The 20388-nt window shown below is 36.9% G+C and overlaps 1 protein-coding gene across 3 annotated transcripts in view; it reads right to left on the bottom strand.

The window, feature by feature from the left end:
* Positions 1-2717: 2717 nt before the first annotated feature.
* LOC126248714 (endothelin-converting enzyme homolog) overlaps positions 2718-20388 on the bottom strand; it is a 392778-nt gene continuing 375107 nt past the window's right edge. For all 3 annotated transcript variants that reach the window (XM_049950013.1, XM_049950015.1, XM_049950016.1), the window contains exons 13-15: positions 11324-11470; positions 8794-8933; positions 2718-3155 (exon numbers count right to left, since the gene is read on the bottom strand). In XM_049950013.1, coding sequence (XP_049805970.1) covers positions 2979-3155; positions 8794-8933; positions 11324-11470 — 464 coding nt within the window. In that variant the 3' untranslated portion in view covers positions 2718-2978. The remainder of the gene's footprint in view (positions 3156-8793; positions 8934-11323; positions 11471-20388) is intronic.

Below are 20388 nucleotides of genomic sequence, written 5' to 3'. Positions count from 1 at the left end.
ATCATCAATACAAAAAATGATAGTGTGATGAGTTTCATTTATAAAACTGCATTTTTAAGGACTTTCTGTTTCTTAGAGTTTAATTTTTTAAGATTATAATGTTATTAACTTGAGACATGAAGTCCTAAACAAAAATGTTTTGAGAACAAAATGCTGGTTTAAGTGTATTATTTTTCAGCTCAAGTATCCACACTCCCTGGTTCAAGTATCTCCACCATGGGTATCCTTGACCCATGGTGTAAAGCATTTTTGTAAACAATTTCTCCATATTTGTGTTTTCCTATTCATATTTTTAAGCATGTAATTTAATAGGTAAAATGCAAGGTTAATCATACCAGTCCCAGTTTTGTTTAAGCATCTAGAGAAAAAAAAGAAAAGAAAGGTTCAACTATCCTCATTCTCCCCTATACTGTCATGGATTCGTAAGTACACTGCACCTGTGAGGTGTGGTGGAAGAAGGTATGGCCCAATCACAAGTCCATCCAGGACACCTAGCTCAAGCGTTCACACTCTATTGTTCCAGAAACCCATGGGGGTGCACAGCATGCAGGTTTTCATCAGCTCCCATGACTGTTGTAGGAACTGAGAAGACCTTCCCTGGTGAACTTGCCTTCATTGATTAAAAGGATCCATCATAGGAAGTCAGGCTTGTCCACACAACAGTGGAAGAACCATCTACAGAAGTGGGCCCATGATGCAGAATCTTGTGGCTGCTTTGCCCATACATTCTGGAGGTGGTATGGGTGCAGCTGCTGGTCGTACACAACTCACCAGATAGTTTGGTGATCCACATTCAGTCTACCTGTCATGTATCAGGTACTCATCACTGCAGCCTCTTCCACTGCAAGAAGTACAGCCTCTACAAACTCTGGTGTGTGTTGGCTGCTGCAGACAAACACAGTTGACTCTGCTCATGGTGAATGTATGCACCTCTGAGGCCCTCCCATTGCACCAAGCTTCACCTTACAATAATACAATGTTGGTGTATTCCACTAGCATGTGGTTCACCATGGTCAACAGCAACACACTAATAATAAAATGTACATACGTCTTGCATTCTGTGCTATAGAAAATGATTTCTACTGCACTGTAGCATAACATGAACAAAGACCACAAGCACAGCAGCAGATCACAAATTCAACAGAATGGCATGTAAACAAAACTGTATTGGCATGGGACATCAGGTGATGGATGCATGACACACATAATGGCCTAGTCAGTGGTTCCAAAAATGCAGGAAATTTGAACTTGTGTCATGGTATTTTACATGTAACAGGAGAAGGATATGTTTCTGGACATGTGTTCCTACATAAACTTAACCAGCTTTGCCCCACTACAAGTCTTCACCTTCTCTAAAGGGAATTTAGTTACACCATATACTGTATTACCACACCTAAATTCCGAAACACTGAGGATATTATAGTTTTGATTTGCATGCCCTTTTCTGTTATGATATTTTAGGCTACTGTATGTACAAACCCATTACACACACATGACTAGAGTCTTCGAGATATTGAAGAAAGCAGTGAAAATTGTAGCTAAAGTCAAAGGAAGAACCTCGAGTAAAGATATATATACATATTTTAATATTATGACTGTACATACAATGTGTATGTCCCAAACAATTAAAATGGTGATAGAGAACAGAAAAATAACTAGCAGAAATGTGAAATTTTATGGGTGTAATAGAAGGAGTAAGGAAGATTTTATGGAAAGCAGTCCATTTATCAATGGAGCCATATAATGTGCCTACTTACCCAGTGAGTTCAAAATGTTAGAGGGCAAAAAATTTGACACACATCAAGAAATGGCCTATAGCTAACATTCCATATAGCCCTAAACTGAATCATGGAGTCAATTAATTCTAAAATGTGTCAATAGTTTTTCTTTCACTCAATGTACTTGTGTAACCCAAGAATAAGTGCATTTTAAATCCACAGTATAGTGCTCTTCATTTGTGTATGAATTTATTATATGTGTAACTAGTTAAGCATTGCTGCTTTGCTCATGTAGTCTGTATGGTCTGCACAGACTTCTTTTGGTTTTGTTTAATCAAAATTTTATATTGTTCACAAATTGCAACACCTTCTTCTCAACTTTCCACGTTAATTAAGGCTATGGAAGTATGGGCTTTCTCAAATGTACTTCTGACAAAAAAGCAGTTCTGGTGGCTGAAGTCAAATGTTTCTGTTAATCATACCTTTTGCAATCTTGTGATGATATTTTCATAGAAACTTTCATCCCCTAACACACATTTCTTTATACTGTACTGAGAAGTGAAATACCAATACATTCCTGATGAGTAGTGAGCCATGTGAGAGCAAGTTGAAAGAAATCCTAAATTTGTAATAAAAATTCTAAATTACTAAGTAAAAAAAGCCTTTCAAAATAGCGATGGTTATTTCTCTCCACAACAGACATATAATGGAGTAAATTATTTCCAAATATGACTTCAGTAGAAAAGGCTTGTTGTTTATTTGGCATGCCAATTTTCTCTGTCAACATGAAGATAGATATTTTCTAAGACATGCATATAATTCAAAGAATTACAAGGAAACTACACTGGTGAAATAAAGTGAACCATTAAAGATATTTTGTAGATAAAGTAGCTGTAAAGATGTGAGAATTATGAGGTATGAGACTGATAAATTATGAAACATGGCTATTTGTTGTAAATTATTCTTCTCAAATAGTAATCTGTGGGCTAAAATAAAAAATACTTTCATTAATAATTTATTTTAATGAAAACAATACATATCTCTTCACATGTAAAACAGCACTGTATACAAAACCAAGCAACAGCATATATGATTGCATTTTATACATCTTGTTCTTTTTATTACAACTTTTAACACATTTTCAAGTACCGTATACTGATATGCTTCCCATTTGTTCCTTCACTCTGACCAGAAACACTCATTGTGTGACATTAAGGCAATGTATGCACATTTACCCTGGATTTCAGAATTTTTGACACTTTACCACACTTCACATTTGTGCAAAGGATTCATCTTGGATCCCAGAGGACATCGAAATTCTGATGAGAACTCATGCAGGTTGGAAAGTGGGCCAATAACTCTAAACTTTGGTGGAGCATGAGGATCCTTCTCAAGCTGCAATTTTATAGCTTCCTCTGTGCTTGCAGAGCACCATACCTGCATTTCCATTAAACATAAATTAGTTTCAGAATGAGAGACTATGGAAATATTGAATTATATTTAAACTAAGACAAGACTTAATTTACAGCTATAACAGAAAGTTAGAACAGCTGTAAAAGTTCTTTAGGACTAATATAAAATTAAGTACATCTGCAGCAATAGGATCTGTTTGTGGTGGTAGCAAATTAAATAATGTACGTGCTTATGAAGCACGTCTGCCACACTGAAGTGCTCAAAATCCTCTTTATATATATAAAGATGATGTGACTTACCAAACGAAAGCGCTGGCACGTCGATAGACACACAAACAAACACAAACATACACACAAAATTCAAGCTTTCGCAACAAACTGTTGCCTCATCAGGAAAGAGGGAAGGAGAGGGAAAGACGAAAGGATGTAGTTTTTAAGGGAGAGGGTAAGGAGTCATTCCAATCCCGGGAGCGGAAAGACTTACCTTAGGGGGAAAAAAGGACGGGTATACACTCGCACACACACACATATCCATCCACACATATACAGACACAAGCAGACATCAGGATTGGAATGACTCCTTACCCTCTCCCTTAAAACCTACATCCTTTCGTCTTTCCCTCTCCTTCGCTCTTTCCTGATGAGGCAACAGTTTGTTGCGAAAGCTTGAATTCTGTGTGTATGTTTGTGTTTGTTTGTGTGTCTGTCGACCTGCCAGCACTTTCATTTGGTAAGTCACATCATCTTTGTTTTTAGATATATTTTTCCTACGTGGAATGTTACCCTCTATTATAACCATATATATATATATATATATATATATATATATATATATATATATATATATATATATATATATATCTCCCGTGTGAGGTTGATAGATCCTCCATCGGGCGCCTCCCCAGGTGGCGGATAGGGGAAAGCCTCCCAGATATGGGTGGCACCGAGGAAATCAAATACTCGGGGCGGACCAAAACTATCACATCCTCGAGGATAAGTACCCGGAGTATAAACCGGCGAAACGAAGAAAACTAACACAAAAGCCCAGACACGTCTGTGTGGTAACCACCGGTACTCTGGCCAGCGTCTGTCACCAATGGTGCGGCTGATACGAGCTCCAGGAACTGAAAATCCCTGGTTCTACCAAACTGGCGCAAGCCAGACGAATTACAAGCATAATGGCAAGTACACCTAAAAACAACATTACCCCAGGTGGACGATCCACCCGTCGCAAGACGGCAACCAGGCACTCGGATTCTGGGGGACCTGGAGATGTACTAAAGGGCGAGTCGGAGCGCTCTGGCAAACTACCCAAGAAAACACACACATACTTTGGCACCTTCAACATACAGACACTAATACAAACGGGAAAATTACACAATCTAACAACGGAACTCACCAGTCAAAAGATCTCGATCCTAGCGCTACAAGAAACAAGATACACGGATTCAGACACAATAGACTACGGAAACTACAGATTCTTCAAGAGTGGAACCAACAGGAAAATCGGCAAAGGAGGAGCACTCCTCGGCATGGCCTTCGCAGTAAACAAAAACATCCTAGACTCAGTAAAAGAAGTCAACGCGACCAACAACAGGCTCATGACCATGCGAATCAAACACGCCAACAAGAACTACACCCTCATCAACGTACATGCCCCCACGAACGCAGACAACAAGGACAAACCAGAAGAAACAGACAAATTCTGGGACAAACTCGAAACCACCCTGGCAAAAATACCCCAAGAGAACGCAAAAATTCTACTAGGCGATTTCAACGCACAAATCGGCAGAGAAAAACGCTACAGAAAAACAGTAGGAAATTTCCCTGCACATAAATTCACCAACAAAAACGGCACCAGACTGATCGAACTCTGCCAGCAAAACAACCTCAAAATCATGTCAACCTCCCTGATGAAAAAGCCCAAGAAACAAAAGACGTGGCGATCACCAGTCCACTCACTAGGCGAATTCCAGATAGATCACGTGGCAATCTCCTATGAATACCAGAAAGAAATCCACGACATCCAAGTGAGAAAAGGCGCCAACATAGATTCGGACCACTACCTAACAAGAATCAAAATCAAACTCACACCAAGAAGACAACACAAAAAGAAATTGACCTCACCGAAATTTGATACAAGAAAGATCAGAGAATCGAACATCACAGAAAACTGGGAAAAACAAGAGGCGAAAGATTGGACCAGCTTTAAACAAAAAATTGTGAACACAGCCAAAGAACTGATCCCGCTGACTAGAAAACCCAGGCACCCTTGGTGGAACACTACCTGCGAAATCGCCCTACAAAATCGAAGAACAGCTTTCACAAACTACAACAGCAACAAAACACAAGAAACACAGGACAACTTCTATGAAATTCGAAGACAAACAGCGAAAACAATAAAACAAGAGAAACGCAAATACATAAACGATCAGCTAAACTCCATCGAAGAAGACTTCAGAAATTTCAACACACGGGATTTCTACAGGACGTTCGCCAACCAAGTCAAAGGATATTCACCACAGAACCTCTGCTTCAAAAAAGAAGACGGAAAACTGGCACTTACCAACAAAGAAAACTGTGAAGAGCTCGCGAAGTACTTTTCAAAATTACTAAATTGCCCGGAACCTAACTCAACCTTCGAACTCCGAGAACCGGCCAACGCACCGGAAGACTCGCCATCACCAACAAAAGAAGAAATCCTCCACTGCATAAAGAAACTGAAAAACAACAAGGCAGCCGGTGAAGACGGAATAACGGCAGAACTGCTGAAGAACCTAGGACCAAACTCGCTATACGAAATCACACAAATCATACAGAACACCTGGACAACCGAAATCATACCTGACGACTGGAAGACCGCACTCATTCACCCGCTACACAAGAAAGGTGACAGGACAGACACAAACAATTATAGGGGAATCTCCCTGCTACCGGTCATCTACAAAATTCTATCAACCTGCCTTCTCACCAGAACGCAAGGACAACTGGAACCCGCCATCTCGGAATACCAAGCGGGTTTCAGACCCAACAGAGCCTGCCCCGAACAAATCTTCAACCTGAAATCAATCATAAAATCCCACATGACAAGCCCCAAAAAAATCATCTGCACTTTCGTCGACTTCAAAAAGGCTTACGACTCGATCGACAGAAAGTCCCTCATCCAAATCCTCAGAGAAAAAGGCCTAGACCAAAAGACCCGAAGACTAATCGAACAGACACTAACCAATACAAAATCCAAAGTCAAATTCATGGGCGAAATCTCGGACCCCTTTGAAATCCACACTGGCCTAAGACAAGGAGATGGACTATCCCCGCTATTGTTCAACATCGTCCTGGACAAAGTAATGAGCGAAAGGGAAGCTGAAGTCAGGAGACAAAACACCTGGAGACCAGTCACATTAGGAAGGAAAAGACTGGAAATCCCTGCATTCGCAGACGACCTAGCGATACTGACCTATGACCCAACATCAGCAAAAACACACATCGAAATCCTGAAAGAATGCGCCGAGAAAGTCGGCCTACAAATCTCCTTTGAAAAAACGCAAGTCCTAACAAGAGAAGGCGACGACATCACAACCAAGTACGGCAAAATTAAAGGGGTCACACACTTCAGATACCTAGGCGAAATCATCGAACCGACCGGAACAGAGAAACTGGCTTACGAAGACAGACAACAGAAGACACGGAAATCACTAGGCATGGTACGAAACGTCTACAACAAACAATGCATTTCCAGAAACACCAAGATCAGACACTATAACACAGTGATCAAACCCGCCGTACTGTATGCCAGCGAAACACTAGCACTCAACAGGAAAATCAAAATTGAAGAAATCAAAAAAGAAGAACGCAAAATCATGAGGAAAATTTTAGGAGGAAGACCCACACCAGATGGCTACAGACTACAGAAGAACTCAACAGTAGAAGCATATTCGAACATCGAGAACGATATGAGAAAAAGGCGCCTTAAATTCTACGGACATTTAGATAGACTCCCTGAAACAAGACTCACCAAGAAAATTCTAGAACACATCAAGACACTTAAAGTCTCGACACCCTGGATGGAAGGAGTCCGAAAAGACCTACAAGCAATTGGCACCACAAACACCACAGACAGAAGCACCTTCCGAAAACACATAGACAATTGGGAAGTAAAGTCAGAAGCGCTAAAACAGCGGACCAAACAAGAATGGTCTGAGGAGAGAAAAGAGGCCCTCTCCAAGAGAATGAAGGAGTACTGGAAGGACAAGAAGAACAAGCCTTCAAAGTCATAAGCTTAACGATTTCCTTTTAGGGAAAATTCGCCAACAATAATAATAATAATAATAATAATATATATATATATATATATATATATATATATATATATATATATATGAGACTTACCAAACAAAAGCGCTGGCAGGTCGATAGACACACAAACAAACACAAATATACACACAAAATTCAAGCTTTCGCAACAAACTGTTGCCTCATCAGGAAAGAGGGGAAGGAGAGGGAAAGACGAAAGGATGTGGGTTTTAAGGGAGAGGATAAGGAGTCATTCCAATCCCGGGAGCGGAAAGACTTACCTTAGGGGGAAAAAAGGACAGGTATACACTCGCACACACACACATATCCATCCACACATACAGACACAAGCAGACATATTTAAAGACCAAGGTCCTTTTTTCCCCCTAAGGTAAGTCTTTCCGCTCCCGGGATTGGAATGACTCCTTATCCTCTCCCTTAAAACCCACATCCTTTCGTCTTTCCCTCTCCTTCCCCTCTTTCCTGATGAGGCAACAGTTTGTTGCGAAAGCTTGAATTTTGTGTGTATATTTGTGTTTGTTTGTGTGTCTATCGACCTGCCAGCGCTTTTGTTTGGTAAGTCTCATCATCTTTGTTTTTAGATATATTTTTCCACGTGGAATGTTTCCCTCTGTTATATTTATATATATATATATATATATATATATATATATATATATATATATATATATATATATATATATAGTAATTCACTCACTGAATGACTGTATGTGTAGCAAATGAGTAGACTATTGAAGAAAGAATATTTGTTGTGCAGTGAAAGGGAGGTTTTTGTATTTTAATATGAAGATGGATTAAAATTTCAAAAGATATTTAAAATACTTGACATTCCAAAAGATACTCATATACTACAGCTACTCACTTATTTTCCGACAAATATGCCAAGTCTCTTGATACATCTCTTCTATCAGGGGACAGTTTTCAAAATTTATTGCTCAGCTGATCAAGAACTTTTCAAGAGTTTTGCTAACATATATTAATATATTATAAAAATATAAAGCCTATATCTGTCTGAATGTTTATTAGAGGATTGTGTAAAAATCTGGAGTGAATGAGTCAAAACCTTTTTGAGATTTTTGGTAATAATATTAAACACTGTCTTGTCTTTATACAGTACTGTACATTATTTTCACCAAACATATCAGAATTCTGATTATATGTGTTGTGAATAAAAATTGAGAACACAACTCACAAATGCTTCAATAGTGGACCAGAAATATTCTTCACATGTTGCTAAAAGATGTGATATCTATTTGAATACTGTATTTCATTGTCAGTCACGTCACTGTTGACTTATGAGACACTGATAGCAGAGATATAAATTTAAGGAAATAGTTAATAATTAATACCTGGGCAAAACTGAGGAAAAAAAGTTGTTTGTGGCTGAAGTTTAACCCAGGCAGAGGTAATTCACGAGGATTTCTTTGCTCCCATTCAAGATAAGCATGATAAGCTGCCTTAAGTCCTCCATTATCAGCAATGTTTTCCCCTAAGATGACAAAAGTTAATGTTAGACATGGTTAATAAGCACTCCCTAATAAAACTACATAAGTGGCATTATTTCGAGCAGGATTTTCTGTGGTTATGATTCTAAACAATGTAACATACATCTGTGTGAGCCTTCACATCACTGTAAATAATGTATTATTTACATGACCATAGGTGCTTGGATTTTAATAGGCAGAGTTCTTGTACACTAAAATGAAAACTCTTTTTCATATACAGTTGTGCTTGTATAATCCATGTTTTTGAAATGTATACTCAAGAGAAGCATGAATTTGAGTGCAAACAGTAAGGAATGTCACTTTATAGCTACATAAAATATAATGGGGATTAATATATAGAGGTTTACATTAAAAATTACCATGTTTCCAGAAATATTTTAAAAGAATTCTGAATTCAAATTAATGTTACAATTGCAACAGAAAGTTTCTATTATTCATATTAGCACTGGTAATAATATATCCCTTTCTTAAATCAACATCACAGAACAACACTGTTTCCCTAAGCTGCCAGTTTACTGGAGCGAGTGGTAATCTCAGGTAGAGTGGTTGGTGGGGTTAATGGAAGGAGTATGGCTTAGGGTGAGGGAAGAACAGGACAAGAGGCATAAAGTGCTGGGGCAGGTTAAGCAATAAGTATGTTGGGAGGCATGCATAGAGAAAGAATGTGAAGTACAGCGAGAAGTACAAAAAGTAGAAGAGGAAGATCGGAGGCAGCAAAAGTTACTGGGAAGATAGTTGGAATAGAAAAGAAAATAGAAAGGGTAAGTTAGATGTTGGCTGGGTTGGAATGGAGTGAAATCACAAAAGGGGGCATAATCAGAAGCAGTGATATAGATCTGGGAGAGGGTTGGAAGGAAGATAGGTTCATGGAAAATTCCCACTTGTGAAATGAGACAATCCAAAAACGGTATGAAGAGTCAAAAAGATACACATTACAAAATGAAGCACAAACTGAAATCAACTGCACCTTGTTGTGCAGTACATTCTTCAACTAGTTGGTCTATTTGGTATTTAGTCACGAATTTGATACATGAAGTGGCAACTTTCACAGATGGCTCTGAAATGCAGATGTTGTTGCTAGAAAAAGATGTTATAGACTGATGCATAGGATGGGTCTTATACAGAGCTTTTGTGAATGGATATGTCCCCTGGGACAAGAGATTGAGAGCAGGAGTGGATTTAAGAGTAGTTAAACAAACTTTACAGCTTGGGTGGGCAGCAGGCTACCACTTTTGGAGAGAGCAGTCAGAGATAGTCAAAGTGCTACTGGAGAACATGAATTAATTGTTTCAGCATTGGGTGATATTTATTGTCTGATCAGTAGGTCTTAGAGATGTGTGAGAGTATAAGACATCAGAGATTGCTTATGGACAAAACGTTTTGGCTTTAAATGACCCTAGTAAGACATTCAGCATACTAGTAGATGGAATGCATATTGAATATAAATGCAGTGTCCATGGGTGGCCAGACAGGAAGGACAAATTTATGCAGAATGAATCATAAGTTTGAGGTATTGCAGCCTGAATTTTCAAATCAGCTTTACTTCATCAGTAATTTTTCTGGTACTAGACTCACATAAAATCTGAAATTGCTGCACTGTAAGACTGTATTTATTGGTTCAGTTTAACTACATCCCGGATCAGTTACTGTCTTTCCACTTTACAAAATTACTTTGTTTGTCTAAGCTGAAACCTTCACTTAAAAATATAAAATTGGTGGGAAATGAGTTTTGCAGATCTATGTTTCAGTTTGTCATGACAAACAACACTTCAGAGTCTGAACAGGTAACCTTAACAGGTCTACTAACAAATTAGAGTAACACTGTAACTTCACAGAATTTGATGACAACATGAAGTTGCAGTGAGTTAAGAACCAACTACTGCCAAATTTCAAAATAAACGTCAAAAGCTGTCACTGATTGTCTTAATTTGTGATGTTTTTTCTATTAGTATAAATAAATGAATGATTTTTTTGAGTTACTCTTTGAGTTACTTGCTGTCCTGTTATGTTATCACAAATTTAAATTTTCAGATAAATTACACAGGCAGTAAAACTATACCATTAGTAATGGACAAATTAACAGACCTTTATTTTGCACTTTCTTTCAATAAAAATTGTTATGTTTTTATTTATTATATTATAAAATTATTACATTATAAAATTATTAACTTACACTTCATTACCTTTTAGCTTTCATTCAGAAAGAATCTTGTTCCACGGATTTGGTTGAAGGTGCTGAGGAGCTGCATTACAGATTTATAGGACTGAAATATGTGGCTTTCTAACAGTAAAATGCCATGAGAATTTTATTCTTGGCACAGAAGATGAATGTTACAAACACATCTTGGTTAACTTGAGTATTATTTATCCTTACCTAGAGTCTGTTTTCCATTTACGTGTTTATTGTCAACTGTGTAGCTGGAATACTGGTTAACTACGCACTGTGCCCTTTCCTTGAATGCTTCAATTGTCTGGTTGTTCCACCATTTATGTAGATTACCATTCTGATCATATTCTCTACCTAGAAAAATATACATTGGTGAAAAATTTCTGGGTGATGTTCTTTAATCTGTGCTCTAGAATGTACATGTTTTAATCATTCACAAAATATTATGTTTTATCCAAGCAATAAATAGTAAAGCTTCTGCATATAACAAGAATTTAATTACTAAATTGAAGCCCTTTTTTGAGTATTGATTAACTATAAATAGACATAACAATGTGAAATAAATTGCAAACAATCACAATTTTGTTGAATGAAACCTCCATTAATCTCTAAATAGGCCTGAGCATATATGCATCTTTATGTGGCACTATAATTTTCTGCATTTACATCTGCATCTGTACTATTCAAGCCACCACATACTCTGTGGTGCAGGGCAAGTAGGGTACCAGCACATTTTCTTCCCCTTCATATCCCATTGTCAGATGGTACATGGGGAGAAAGACTGTATCCCCCAGTATGAGTTGAAATATCTCTAATTTTAATGTTGCTGTATGTTCATTACAAGAGAGGTATTTAGGAGTATGTAGTATATTTCTTGATTTGCTTTGCAAATTGGGTCTTGGATTTGTAGGTACAGCTCTCACTGAAGTCAAACTTCCTTCTTGTTATGTCCTTCAATGAAGTTTGTTGAGCATCTTTGTTACACTGTCCCACTGATTAAATGAATCCATTATGAATTATGCAACTCTTTTTTGACTCTTTCTTATTTCTTCTCCCAGACTGACAAAAAATACCCAACAATTAATGAAATGGGTTGTTGTAACTGACTTCTTTCATGTCCTTTTAGGATTCTTCCAAGAAATATGGATCTGATATCTGCCTTGTCTGGGATAGATTTACGTAGTTGTTTCACCATAACCTCCTCCAGCCAGAAACACCTAGTTACTTGGAGGTTTGAACTGATGCCAGTGACTAACAGCCAATATATAGTCAAACAATGCTGGATTGTTTTATATATTTATGTGCATTACATTTATTTCTATTCAGTGCATACTGCAAATTTTTGCATCAGATACTTACCATCTGCAAGTCTCTTTACATCTGTAAGAAGTTTGTAATGATGTCCGCTCTCTATATAAATTACTCACATAATGGTTATCACCAGGAGTATATCTGGAAACCCAAGTGAGTTTAGATTCAAGAGAACCACAGGTGGGGGAGAGGTGGGGGGTTGGAGTTGGGAGGGGGGGGGACTTTACTATGAAATAAATATACAATTTCTTTGAAAGTGTACATTTTTTAACAAATCAAGGTCTGCTTGTGATGAAGCAATCTGGGATAATTTTAATTCCCCTCTTGTTTTGCCATCTGCCTCCTTAAATTCGTTTTGTTACTTTTAACTATTTACCATTAGCATACATGAATATAATCTGCATTTTCATAAAAGAGAAAGGCTGGTCCTCAGTTTGAAAGAATATAACACCAGATCTAATTTTTTGCTTAGTTTTATGCATGTAATTGATTTTCATATTTATTTTGACTATTCCCAGTTAGTATCTTTTATTATACGATGAAATCAGTAATAGTTTTGCGGCTTAAATTCTACTGTTGATGTACAAACAAATATAAATTCTGTACTACTTATAAACATTTGGAGAACAAAATACTAATAAACTTAAAGTATCTTTCGGGCACTATTCGAAAACATATTAGCAAAACCAGCCCTGAATTAATTCAAAAGTAATTAACACTTTTGTCAAAAGTATTGTTTGTGTAACTATATTTGTTAATTTCACAATTTAAACAAATAGTTCGGTTTAACTCTTAGGGCAGAAAAAACTGTTAAAAAGGACCAATTTTTTGATGTATTCAGTTAATTTAATAAGCTAAGTTTTAATTGTAATTTCTGTAAATTTAACTTTAAACAATGTGTAGTTTCAGTACCTATTATTGTGATGATATATATATAAGGGCCCGATTTTTTGTCACGAGACAGTCAGTCCACAGCTGAGTTTCAGACAAGAAATCTGTGTTGGTTAGAACAACAACTATGCTTCAAATTAACTGGGGAATAAGTGTTAAACAATTAGGCTGTGGGTAAAAAACAGTGACAGTGTCTGCTCCATATGTACATGATTATTCTTCAAGAACTGTGAACTTTGCGGTTAGGTTTTACTGCTTGTATATGTTCAACAGTAAACTGCTGTAGCAGTATGTAGAGGTTCACCTGCAAACAATTAATGAAGCTTATGGAAAGTTTAAACAATAGTGCACTGGCCATACACATATAAATGTGTATATGGGGGTGGGGGGGAGTGGGGGGGGGTTGTCAAAAAGTGAACTTAAAGTACTGTGAAACGCAACTGTGCATCTGTCAGCTACATTATTTACAGAGCCAGTGTCCAAATTACAAACCCCATTGTTCATCCAGTGTAGCAATGCAGTACATTGGCACCGATAGCAACAAATGAAGAAACAAACGCAGGTGGAACTGCTACATGCTGTTGGGTAATGTTCAGTGTTGCTCAATTCAGTTGCCCTCCAGTGCATAAGATAGATTCATGTAACAATGGGCTACAAATCTGTCAGTCCCAACCAAACCTCAATGGGGCTCATATTTTCAGATGCTGTAGGCCAATCTTCTTGTCTCATGGAGGAAGATCTTCATGAGACAGGGCAGTGTGTTTGTGCAGTATTGTATTGAAAGACCCATCACTGAAATTCTGACTGTCCCAAAACTACTCTACCTTCAAATCACTATCAGTAACGATGAGAGACACCTATCAACAATAAATGATACTAGCCCAAAACATGACTTACCCTGCCCCATGCAAAACCCATGGGACTGCATGGCTAAGATGTGCATCAGTATCTGGCTGACTTCACAGATTTCTGTGATAATCAATGAGTATCAGACAAATTTTGCACTTAATGGTGAAGAGAACTTGGCACTATTCATCTGGGTTTCATTCCATATCTTCCATTGCCTACCTACTTCATGCTCCATATTGCTAGAGAGTTTGCACTGCTATTTTAATAGATGCCTAGAACACAGATTGATCATGTGGAGATGGCTTGTATTCTCTGTGTCAACACAGTCCTAACAGCTGCCTCCAAAAAGTCATCACACAGTTCTGTTGCAGTTTATGTTTTGTACATACAATCCATTATTAGTCAGTAACAGTCATCATGTGGTGCTGTTGACTGCAGTTGACCACTATGAGGTACATCTTCATTGTTTTGTCTCTTACAAAAGCACCTGAATATTTGAATGGTCTCACTGTGGTGTATGCTACGTTGGCAGGCAACTTCAATTGCTAACAGTTGTTCTTGCCATGAAGTGACTTGTTTGCATATTCTAAGCTTAAAATGTTCTAAGCTTGAAGCAACAGCTTATGCAATTTGCATAGTCCCATTTACAACTATTGGATATAATGCAATATAGTAGATTGCACTGATAATACAGGGTTACTTTTACCTTAATTTTATCTCTGTTACACACATGGTTGTTCATAGCAATTTCCTGCAGTCAAAATAGTACTGAAAAAGAGGTTTCTGATTTTTTAGGTCATGAGGATGGTGCATGTGCTTATGCAATTTGCATAGTCCCATTTACAACTATTACAACTATTGGATATAATGCAATATAGTAGATTCCACTGATAATACAGAGTTACTTTTATCTTAATTTTATCTGTGTTGCATGCATGGTTGTACATAGCAATTTCCTAAAGTCAAAATAGTACTGAAAAAGAGGTTTCTGATTTTTTTAGGTCATGAGGATGGTGCAAAACGTTTTAGGGGAGTTTACCACTGTGTATCTTCAAACAGCCTCATATGACTAGAGGTGTTATCTGCTACAACGAATAACATTGACCCTGTAACTACCTTTGATCCTGACAATGCCTCCCCATAAAGAGAAATGTAGTAAATTCTAATTACAGGAAGTACTCAATGAATCGCATTTCTGTTCAGATATTCTGTATGCCAGACAGTGGTGTAAGTAATATTGACAGCCCTCTGGAGATCAGGAAATGTTGTTTCAACCATATCTCCACTATCAAGTGCCTTCTTGATTTCTTGAATGAGCAGAAGAAGTTGGCTTTCATAGGAATGGGACTCATGTAAACAATGTTGATTTATCCACATGATTTCTTTGGCCTGCAGAAAAGTCAGTCAGTTTTACGCAGAATATTATGCTCCATAAACCTATGTGAAATGGATGCCAGAGAGATAGATCTAATCTTCTGTATGCTGATCTCACAGTGCTTCTTATAAGCTGGAATGACTGGTGCCTTTTTCCAATCACATAGCATGTGGCATTTCTACAGAAAAAACAAGTAGTGGTAAATTAAACTACAAATTATGTTTTAACATTTGATTCAGCCTTAGAATAATTTTTATGAATAAATTCAACAAAACTGTAGATCACTGCTGTGGTTTCTCATTATTATAGAAGATATTTTGTTTGCTGGAGTATGGCACATACATAATTAGAAATTTTCACATCTTAAAAAATAATTCCTGTAAGTTACAATATACATAGAGCTTCACAATGACAATAAAGGATCAAGAGTACTTGTATCACTGAGGAACTATTTGTCAAGTAGCTCCACCATTTTTGCCCTCTAACAGGGCACAGGGAGACATACATAAGAAACTACTCACTGATTATCATTAAATTGATCAATTATAGTGAAATTTGTCATAGCATAAGGACAAACTTGAAGGCCAAAAATGGGCAATCATTGAAGCATCAAAACATGAAGTTCCATAATAATGGAACAGTCTAATTTCCTGTGGCAAATATTAGAATCTAGTTCTGATTATTCATTCACATCCATGTGAAGCCTGACTGAATTTATTACAAATGCCTTTACACCAAGTGCAGTTAAAGTGAGAAACAGAAGTATGGATGAAACAACTTGAAATAACCTAAGTGCAGCATATACAACTATTTAAAATGACACCCAAAGCTCAATGTTTATATCATAAACTTTAAAAACAATAATTTATGCTTCAGTTGTCCGTAAATGACGTATCTACATTGATTTCTAATTTAGTTGGATATTAAGTGCCTGCAACTTCAGTTCTGTTCACACTAATTTAACCTGAGTATCCTACAGTGTATTTCATAAGACTCAAGATTAATCAGAATTCTACATTTAAAGTGCATTAATAAAATATTTTCTAGGACAGTAAGTGAACACAGATTACTCAAACTTCAGCTTAACTTATCTTACAAATCTGTTTAAACACACCTGAGATATACGAAACAAAAGGTATACAGAAGAAGGGGTACTGGAGAATAAGTACAGTGCATCTCAACAATAAGGAACTAAAACAATGATAATATATACACAGAAAGCATGTGACAGGTATAGGTCCACAATGGAGTCACATGTAAACTGTGTGACAAAATAAGTTGTGCATTTATGCAGTACTCATGAGACACAGCCCTCTGGTTAAAACATAAACAAAATTTTTTTGTGACTCCCCAAGGAATGTATTGGAGAAATGTTTTTAAATCATGATACTTACAGCTTGGATAGTTAAAATGATGGTGAAGGGTATGAACAGGATACAAATGAAACCCTAAGTGAAAAGTTTGGTACAAGAAGAAAATTCTGCCTTGTTTTGCATCACGGAAGGACCAGGGAAGGGAAATTTTCCATAATAGATAAGTTACAAAAGATCAAAAAGATATAAGGCCACACACATATATGAACATTTCAAAGTCATACAAATTGAAGAATGCATAATGGAGACTTTTCCATATGTCATCATATCAATGCCATGTGGTACTGAAAACATATAACCTCTCATAATATTTATGATAGACGAAACGTGGAATACAATTACAAATAGTCCCAAGAAGAAATCCCCTGAAGTGAATGCTTTAGTAGTTAAATTTTGCTCAATATATTAATATACAGGGTGTTTGGAAATTCCTGTTACAAACTTCTAAGATTTGTAGAGGGGAGTGAGTACACAATATTTTGAATAGGAACCCACTTGAGGAATTGAATTAGACATGATGCAGAACAGTTATTAGATAATAATTCGAAAGTAAACATAAAAAACATTCATTTATCACTTAATCACATTTGTTTCTACTAAAACAATGTGCTTAAGTGATAAATGAATTTTTTTTATGTTTCCTTTCAAATTGTAACCAAATAATTATACTGCATCATGCCTTAATTCAGTTCCTCAAACAGAACTGAATGAGTTAAACATGTGAACCGAAACTGTTGAAACCATCTTAGGAAGTAAATGGTATGTTTCAAGACATGGGTTCCTGTTCAAAATATTATCCTAGAAGTTTGTACTGGGAATTTACAAACACCTGTATAACGGGAGATGAAATATCTTAAAAGATAAGAGACAATGAGAGAAGGTGATGCACTGCTTAACATGGTATAAGGAAATATAGCCTCCCTAAGCAAGACGTAAAATATTAAGAAATAAACTGAAATCAAAATACATGCACACCTAAATGCTGACTTCAAGATAAAAACATGGCCTGTGCATAGTTCCTGAAAAACATAATACTGAAGGTAATAAGACTGTATCAGACGTCTACAGTGCCTGGGAAATCAGTACCTCATGTGGCAGCTGTTAATATGTTTGGTAAGTACCAATGGAGCAAAACTGTGATTAATGACCTTCGGTCAAGGTAAAGCATGCAACTGAGTAAGCCTCAGTAATTTATTGTCAACAAGGATGAACATAGACTATTCACAAATATTTTGTGACGTAATATGCAGACTTACTACTAATACAGCTTCAAGCATAGTAGTTATCAGTGGAAGTGTAAGAGCTTCCAAGTCTGTAAGAAAATTTTGGCCCTTATCAGGTTTACTATTCACCACTGCCGATGTACACTTTTTAGTAAATTTATGGAACTGCTGTTCAGGTATAAATTCTGAAGTACACAGATTTTCTGCAAATGATGTGGGAGGTATAATCATAGAATTGAAACAAACAGAAAAATTAAGGGAGTCAATAAAACTTTATCCAGAAGTTCTGGAGAAAAAAATAATTGACATGTGGGTTACAGTAACAAATTTGGATCACAGAATTAGGTGTAGAATTTTTTTTTTTTAAATTGTGTTTTATTAGTTTCATAATATATATAATCTGAATCATTTGATTCAGGGGCAGGAGCCACAACAAAATTGTAAAGTTTCACCATAAACATGGAAGAACTTATGTTGACAGGAGCATTCTAATAATTAAAGAAACATTTTAAGGTGCAGCACATTTCCAAAAATACAGCTATTTTCACACAGACAGGTCAATACATGCATTTTGGGGCATGAAATGAAGCAAAATAAAATCAATTTGTTGCTTCCTTTTGTATTATTATGACAGTTTGCAACTTCTTCCCTCTATTCCATGCTCAAGCACCTTTCCCCCCATTTTATCTGCAGTTTTAATGGATTAGACTGACGTTTTTCTCTTCTTGAACAGGATTTTAAGATTTTGTCTAATCAGAAGTCAATAATGGTCAATAATTATTACAATATAATTTATTCAAAGCACCAACAATTATTCATACCCCAAGTAAGAACCGCAAACCCCAGTAACAATGGCCAACCTGCAGGTGTGATGCCAAATAAAATTTAAACAGTGATGCTGCAGCAAATGAAACCTTGCAGTTAGTGCTAGTGTGAATTTAACAGTTCCTATCTATTGACTGTTTGCTGACTGTTGGACCTATTAGCATTTTACCAGAATAGATTTTTCCCAACAAAATCATGGCAAAGGAGAAGTTACTTTCAGAAGAATTCAGTACTGAATTTATTGAAACTGACGGCATCATTCTGCAATGTTCCATCTGTGAAGTGAAGAAAATATTGCAATTGAGACAAGCATCAAACAAACAGAATGAACCAGCACATCCAGAAAAACAAATGTTTAAAGAACACTGAACTTTGCAAGTCTAAACTTAAGAAAACTACTCCAATACACTACTTTGCTTCAGGAACTGGAAAGCACTGGCCATTGAATGAGTTTAGTGCAGATATTGTGATGGCATTGCAGTTGGGAATTCCAATCCACAAGGTAAACGATCCTGCATTCAAATCATTTCTTGAGAACTACACATAAAGGTCAATACCAGATGAGAGCACTATGAGAAAAAATTACAAATAGAAGTTATGAGAATGTTTTAGAGAAAATAAAAGAGGAAGTCAGCAAACATAAATTGGGATTTATTTTTATGAAACTACTGATGAGCTGAAAAGATGTATTTTTAATGTATTGGTTTTTCCATTATCTGGAGAATGGGTAAAACCTATGCTTTTTAAAATGTAACAACTCAAGAAGACAAATGCCTCCATAATATGCAGTCATTCAACAACTCATGTATGAATATGTGGTCAAGGGGCATACAATATGAATAAGTGAGACTTGTGGTAACTGATCAAACATCCTACATGCTTCCAGCTTTCCAACAACTGAAAGGCATGTACCCCAACCTCAACTGCACAACATGTTTTGCACATGGTCTACACCATGTTTTTGAAAGTATCTGGGAGAATTTATGCAGGGTAAACGACTTCATTGCTGCTCTGAAGAAGATTCTGGTAAAGGCTCCAAGACATGAAGTTTTGTTTCAAAAAATGACAGGGCTCCACCTTCCATAGTTTCTTTCAGTGCAAGAGGGGAGCAGGGGGGAGGGGGCAACTTGGATAAGTTACACAGTTTAAATCAGATACATCATATGTGCTCTACACTCAATGGACAAGGCAGCCATCAAATGGGCCCAACGATTAGTCAACAACAAAGACATCAAGTTAGAACTTTGTGGTGTGTATGGCTATTTGCCTGATGTGATGCTGAGTCTGGAAGAAGGTATGGAGAAGCAGGAACAGAGGAAGAAGTTGATGAGTGCTAAGGACTTCTGTGATGGATCTGCTAATGACAGATTTGAATTAAATTTCAAGAACTATCTGGATGTGAAAAACTTTGCAACTTTGACTGAA

This window comes from Schistocerca nitens, chromosome 3 (assembly GCF_023898315.1).
Source record: "Schistocerca nitens isolate TAMUIC-IGC-003100 chromosome 3, iqSchNite1.1, whole genome shotgun sequence".
NCBI classification, from domain to species: domain Eukaryota; kingdom Metazoa; phylum Arthropoda; class Insecta; order Orthoptera; family Acrididae; genus Schistocerca; species Schistocerca nitens.
This window is presented reverse-complemented; position numbering and strand designations above follow the sequence as displayed.